The sequence below is a fragment of the Carica papaya genome, chromosome 9, assembly GCF_054855325.1.
Source record: "Carica papaya isolate Zhongbai chromosome 9, ASM5485532v1, whole genome shotgun sequence".
Lineage (NCBI taxonomy): Eukaryota > Viridiplantae > Streptophyta > Magnoliopsida > Brassicales > Caricaceae > Carica > Carica papaya.
In genome coordinates this window covers 31,297,765-31,305,085 of record NC_142317.1, presented here as the reverse complement: position 1 = coordinate 31,305,085, position 7,321 = coordinate 31,297,765, and the positions used below count along the sequence as shown (strand labels likewise).

Genomic DNA, 7,321 nt, shown 5'->3' with positions numbered 1-7,321 from the left:
TGACTTGATTCTAGTATATGACCAAACATAAGCTTTGTGTTCTTTGACAAGTTGATTAATTAATAAAGAGAAAGAAAACCTTTTTGAGAAAAATTGCAAATTGTAAAATTGTTTTCTTTAAGGAATCATTATATGAGATTATTAAAAAGTACAGGGGCTTAACTGATATTATGACATCTCTAGAAAGAAGACCTAAACCCCACCACCTCCAGCTACTGCTGCGAAAATTTGTAGTTTTCTAGGGGGCGACGACCAAAAATCAAAGTCAACCTCGTGGTTCTGGTTCAAACTCGTTGCCACTTCAAGCTTCTCTAGTTGAATTGTCTTCATTATTGGTCCCACAACCTCAAAACCCTAACGCATTTCTTTCTCTGTATCTTCATTTCGGTTTTTCAATGGCTGCCTCGGCGACGTTCTCCATCTCATCATCATCATCATCGTCTACCCTCGCTTTCTCCTGCAAAATTCAGAAACCATGTTTCTCGAGATCAGCTGTCTCCTTAAGACCTATTTCCGTTAAAGCGTCTTCAACTTCTCTAGTCTCCGTCGTCGATCAACCATCGACCCCGTCAAAGGTAATACATATCTGGTCACTGATTTTTCTTCCCGATATTTTTTCTCGGTTTCCCGCCCTTGTGGCCTAAATTTTGAATAATTTCCTTCATCTACTTAGTTTAATCAATATAATGCTCCACTGTTTGTTCTATGACTTGTGAAGCTTCCCTCATGTATGTACAAGTTTGGAATGTAGAGAAATAAATTTGATTGGGTTAGAATATAGGAAAACAGCTTTCTGAAGAATGAATCGTTGTGACATTGTCCTAAAATAGTTAAAGTATCAAATGAATTCGTTTAATGAAAACTTAATGGTCAATTGGACTGTTTCCATCGCCTCAAGGATTTGGAATGCATTTAATTGCTTGTTTTGTAAGTAAGGTGTATAAGTCTCGATGCATTTGAATTGAAAACTTCTGGAAATCTGTAGAATTCTTGAATCTTTATATAAGTGAAGTAGATAGTAATAAAAATTTAGTAGTTATTACTTTTTCCAGTAACATAGAGAGCTTATTGTGTTTCAGAGTAGTAGTTGGCAGTGGAAATTCAAGGACAATTTGATTAATATATATTATGAGGAACATGAGAAGGAGAGCCCTAATCCTGCAAAAAATATCCTTATGATACCAACTATTTCTGATGTTAGCACTGTTGAGGAATGGAGATCAGTGGCTAGAGACATTGTTCAGCGTGATGGTAATGTCGCTTGGCGGGCTACTCTTGTTGATTGGCCGGGCTTGGGGTACTCTGATAGGCCAAAGATGGATTACAATGCTGATGTCATGGAGAAGTTTGTGTTCGATTTCATTAATGCAACTGATAGCCCAATAAGCCATGCAGGTCAGTTAATCTGTTCTATTGTTTCATATTTGTTGATCATCAGTTTTATGATGTTTCTGTTGGTATCAAAATTACTAATTAGCCATCCAATTTAACAATAGTTCATGATGAATAAGATGCATGAGTGAATTGCTCAGAAGGATATTTTCATTTCATTGTATCTTATTAAACCTCTTCATGTTGGCGTACACCCGAGCAAACATGCTCACTATGAAGTGAAATCCAGGATATTTGATTTGGTTCCCTGATGCACAATACTATTAGATAAAAATTTCAGTTTCAGTTGCTTTACGTTAAATGAGAATTGCTAATTTGAAATGTTCTACATTTAGTTCTTGCCAGTCTCTCATCTCTCAACCTTATTCTTAAATATTGCTTATTCAAGCTATGGGGTCAATTTCCTGTTCTCTTTGCGTAGCTATTTCTTTTTTTTTATATATTTTTTTTCTTTTTTGTAATATTGGTGAAGTATTTAAGCGGAGTGAATATCATGGGTTCTTTTTTCTTTCCATTTACTGCATTTTCTTTTTCAAATTAATAGGAAAAAAAAAGAAAAAGAGCAGATAGGGTTATTTTCGTATTTTCAAATGCGTACAGATACTTGACCGTGAAAATAAACCAGGAGAATTGGTTTCTTTAGTGCATTATATACTTGAATCTTGACATTTAAATGCCAAAGGATTTGAAGAGTGTCCGAACTACTTGACTATGATGGGTGTTTTTAGCGTAATCTTGATCTTTCTAATTATTGTTCAAATATCTGGATAATAATACTCTTTTTAAAATAGTGATGTGTACTGTTAACTGTAGAAATTAACCTTGGAGAGTTGCATTTATTGTTATTTCTTGGCTAATATTTAAAAGGGTTGGCATGTGAAGAGTGTCCAACTGCTTGATTGCGATGGATACTTTCCCCACCATTTTAGTATTTCCTGTGTAACCATTTCAAATGTCCCATGATAATGCTATACTCAGAAGCTAAATACTGTTATCTTAAGTTACTTGGTTGTACAAATCAGCCCTTAAGGGTCGAATTTGTTGTCAGTTATGGACTTAACGATAATATTTAAATACCTTGGCTATTTAACTGCAATGGGTGCTTTCCTCTTCATTTCAGTATTTGTCTGATGCTGATATTATACTCTGAAGTAAAATAGTAATCTGCACAGTTTATTTAGTTGTACAAATTAACACTTAAGAGGCAAATTTGTTGTCGGTTATAGCCTTAACTACACATTTAAATGCCTAGGGATGTGAAGGAATCTCCAACCTACTTGACTGTGATGGGTGCTTTACATGTCATTTCGGTCTTCAGTCTTTCTCTCTATCCATCAAGTGTCTAAGCTTTGATGTAATACTTGGAACCTTTTTAGTGGATCGTACTATGTTGGGTTCTTCTTTGCTAAATGCTATCATCCCATTGTCTGGCGATTGAAGTGAAGTAATATCTTTTGTTGTTTGCTCTAGGAAATGAGTTGGTGGTTTTTGGAGGAGGGCATGCAGCAACCCTAGTTGTTCGTGCTGCCAAAAAAGGGTTGGTGAAGCCAAAAGCCATTGCTGCTGTTGCACCTACCTGGGCTGGTCCTCTTCCAATTGTGTTTGGCCGAGATTCCAATATGGAGACAAGGTAGTCCAACATAGACACCACCTTTATAGATATAATGTGATTTGTTCATGGTCTTGAAGTTCTATGCTTGCTTTGTAGTTTTAGTAGATGGCAACGGGAGAATTATGTGCATCTTACTGAAGAATTTGATTTCTTCCATTTCTTTCCCTGCTTACTACTTTGATTGCCGTTCGATTTTTTGCTGCTAAATTGCAGTAGTGCTCTAGTTCCTATTACACTGTTGTGAATTTCTCCCGCTTCTACACTCTGTCTTGCTAGTGATGTCAGCTAATTCTTGAGAATTCTAAAGATTTCTCTAGGAGAAAACCTTTTCATGGAAGATGTAGATGGTTTTGGTTTTAATTCTTTTTGTTAATTATCCCTGTCACCTGATATGTCTAATCTGTTTCTGGTGAAATTCAACAGATATAGTCTCCTAAGGGGCACCTTAAGGGCCCCAGGTGTTGGGTGGATGATGTATAACATGCTTGTCAGCAATGAGAAAGCAATTCAGTCTCAGTATGTATCCCATGTATATGCAAACCCTGAAAATGTTACTCCTGATATTATTGGAAGCAGATATGAGCTAACAAAGCGAAAAGGAGCCCGTTATGTCCCCGCAGCCTTCTTGACTGGTCTTCTTGATCCTGTTGCTTCTCGACAGGAGTTCCTTCAACTTTTTGCAGATTTAGAGGGAAAGATACCAATTCTTGTATTGTCAACAGAGGGTTGTCCAAAAAGGTCAAAAGCAGAGATGGAAGAACTCAGGGGAGCCAAAGGAGTGAGCAAATTTGTGGAAATTCCCGGTGCTCTGTTGCCACAAGAAGAGTACCCTACAAGAGTTGCAGAGGAGCTATACCACTTTTTGCAAGAAAATGTGCAATTGAGGGCTTGAAATCAACAATTCATGGAGATTTTGAGTGCCAAGGGGCAGAGGTATTTTGTTTCTCCCATCTATTATCCCAAACACATTAGTTTCTTTGTCATTAAAATACGCTCTGGAGATTTTGTGCATAGCAAATTCATACTTCAGACAGAAAGTTTGTACAATTATATATTTGCCTATATATAGAAATGTCTAGAAAAGGACTGAACCCTGGTATCTTAGCGAAGACTGATCAGTTTGAAGACTTTTTTTTGAGATTGTCTTTTAAACTTATGCATGTCGTGCACAAAACTGTATATAGGTAAAAATGAATATAAAGGTTAAAAGATTTCATTGAAAATATAATATGGAATTTGGAGATGAGGTCTTTTGTCCTGCTATACTTTCACTATATATATTTTCATGAACGTGAATTTGGAAAAAAGAAAAACTCAGAGCAGTTTTTTATAACTGAATAGGACTTAAGTACTTTGTTTTCATTAGCTTTAAGGTAATAAGAGATACAGTTTGGAGAGGAAAAATTGGTAGGAAGTAGATCTACTGCAAAGCCTAACCGAATTAATATGTTAGTCTTATGAAGGTCTGTTCTTTAGTTAAATCAGCCATGCTCTCCCCCCCAAGCAACAGTGAATAGTATCTCCCAACTTGTTCTGTTTGTGAAAGGGTTTTCTGAGATCGAAGGAAAATGATCAAATAGGTAAAAATTCTTAATCCTGATCAATTTGGCATATTATGTGGGTTTGAGTGTGATAGAAATAACTTGATAGTGGCCTGTGTTCGTTGTTGAAAGAGTCCAGTTAAATCTTAACCCAAGAACAGTGCCTTCCCCATCCCTTGATGTTGAGAGTTGAAGGTGAAAGCTCGAAAGAAAGTAGGAAACAGTTAGGAAGACAAGAGAGTTTTAAGCTTGGAAAATGAGGTTCAAGACTTGGCATGGGCCGTGTGTCTGGGTTTGGTGCTTGCCGGTTTCACTCGGGCCCTGATGACTAAACTTTGAAATCCACAAGCCTCTAAAGTCTATAATACCGAACATGATGATGAGGTTCCTGTTTAGGGAATTGCCAGAGACAGTATTCTTTTTGAAGTAGTTAAATATGTGTATATATGTATATATTTGTCTTCTTCCTTATTTTTCATCACTCCATTAACATAATGAATTTTAGCCAAATTCCCATAGATGGTTTAAAGTGGTTTGACTTTTCTTTTACTCGGCATAAAAATTTACACTCTTAGAAGCCATGTAGAAAGAGTCCAAATTGTTATTTGTGTTTAGTACAACATATTACATTAGAGAATTTGCACATGTAAAAGTAGAGACATGAGCTGTTGGGTCACCGATATAATTCTTAATAAAGAAAGTAATTAACCATTTACCAAAAGGTTAAACTCATGCTTACTCTTAATTTTTTTTAGTTAAAGAAGAATCTCTAAGGTTACAATTCATTTTAATTATTTAATATTTATAAATTAGTCATATTTTAATTAAATTCAGTTTTTTTAATGATGATTTATATTTTTAATTGAGAAATAACAAAAACACATTAAATTGATTTAGAATTGGAATGTTATTTTACTTTAAAAGTTAAATTTTTTATTTTTTATTTTTTATTTTATCAGACCAACAGAAAAAAAAAAAAAAAAAAAAAAGATGATGGTTACTCCATTTAAAGTTACCAAGAACCAAACACCTGCACATCCAACTCTAAAATGGGATGAGTACATATATTGTGATATAAATAATATATATATATATATATATTTATACAACCATGGAAATAAAAGGAACTGAGCTGTCAGGAATTTTGTTTGCATGGTGTATATTTAATCAACGATCTTCTTCAACACATCACCATCTGCTCTTGAAGATTCACCAACCTAAGTTTTTCCAATTTCATTTGCAACTTCCTCCTAAATAAATAAAAAGTAATATTAAAAAAATGGTTGCAATATTCACATTCACATTTTCATTTTTATATCCCACACACAAATAACATAACCATATATATATATATATGTGTGTGTGTATGCATGCATGCATGTATGTATTGTGTGTGTGTGTGGGTCTATATATATATATATATTAGTTCATTCCTTTTGAAATGGGTATTTCATTTTTTTTTTTTTTGTTTTCCTTCATGAAAGAAAACAAGATATTGATATATAAAGTTGGGAATTGAGATTTTAATTTATGGGTTGACTTAGGTGGGAATTAAGAGTAATAATGGGAAATGAAAAATCAAAGAATTGCAAGACCCACTGTTCATGTGGTGAAGGAAAATAGTGTTTTTGTTCAAAAACTTAATTAAAATATTTTAGATTTAAATGAGAATGAGATTTCTGTAGCTCAAAATTAAAGATAGTTTAGTTGGGAGGTCATTCATTTATTAATTTTTAACACAACACATACCCATCTGGTGGTGGTTCATGGAAAGAGAGAGTACGAGAGAATTAAATACCCATTTTATTTTTATTTTCAAGAAAATATTTATACACATACACACACATATATATATATATATATGTGTATGTAAATATAATATGTGTGGCTAAATCTATTAACATGTATTGAAATTCTTTGATATTAATTTTTTGAAAAGGGATTGAATTAGAATTTAGAATGTACCATTTGTTTCCTTTTTTATTTTATTTAAAATTAAAATTAAAATTAAAATTTATTATCTCATAATTAATCTTGGTATAAATTTCATAAGAAATGGTTTATTTATTCTAACCATATATATATATATATATATATATTATTAATACTTTTGAAGTCTCAGTAAATTTCAGTTATACTGTTTACTTAATTATGAAATAGAATACATTCATACATATACATAAATACATACATATATATATATATATATATTACAGTATGAGCAAGTGATATAAATTGGCAGATTACACATTAGGTCGAACGAGTGTAGGTGATTTCATGTTTGTCACATCATATTCATATTTGCATATTAAAACCATCCAGCTATGCAGGATGATGATGTTCCATCAATCTCTACAAAAAATATATATATATATATATATCCTTAATTTTAATTTGAAGCTTTCTTAATTAATTTGTGTCATTATTTGATAGATTCTGTCTAATTTCTCAACCCAATCTAGCCACTTCCCATCATGATACAGTAATCCACATGCATAAATATATACATATATACACACACACACACACACATATATGTTTATATAATCTCATGCAATATAATTTCTAGACATGTATATATATACTCTAGTATTAGCATAAGATACGTAGATAATCAAGTTTTTAATTTTAGAATATTGACTAATTTGTCTTAACTAGTCCTTCAATTAGAGAAATGGGTTTTTGATTTTCTTATAACTATGATTTTTAATTTTGCAATAAATCATATTTATTTATTTATTTGTGGGCACATATATATATGTATATGTATACTGAA

At 32.8% G+C, this 7,321-nt stretch overlaps 1 protein-coding gene across 1 annotated transcript; it reads left to right on the top strand.

Moving 5' to 3' along the window:
• The first annotated feature begins 262 nt into the window (after nt 1-262).
• On the top strand, nt 263-4,113 carry LOC110810103 (alpha/beta-Hydrolases superfamily protein). The gene is made up of 4 exons (XM_022036173.2): nt 263-575; nt 1,080-1,395; nt 2,863-3,022; nt 3,428-4,113. The coding sequence occupies exons 1-4, from the start codon at nt 396-398 to the stop codon at nt 3,894-3,896; spliced, it is 1,125 nt and encodes a 374-aa protein (XP_021891865.1). The 5' UTR covers nt 263-395; the 3' UTR covers nt 3,897-4,113.
• The last annotated feature ends 3,208 nt before the right edge of the window (nt 4,114-7,321 follow it).

Coding starts and splice junctions, on each gene's coding strand:
- LOC110810103 (XM_022036173.2), top strand. CDS start 396: ATGGCTGCCTCGGCGACGTTCTCCATCTCATCATCATCATCATCGTCT. Junction 576..1,079: donor AACCATCGACCCCGTCAAAG/GTAATACATATC, acceptor ATTGTGTTTCAG/AGTAGTAGTTGGCAGTGGAA. Junction 1,396..2,862: donor TAGCCCAATAAGCCATGCAG/GTCAGTTAATCT, acceptor TGTTTGCTCTAG/GAAATGAGTTGGTGGTTTTT.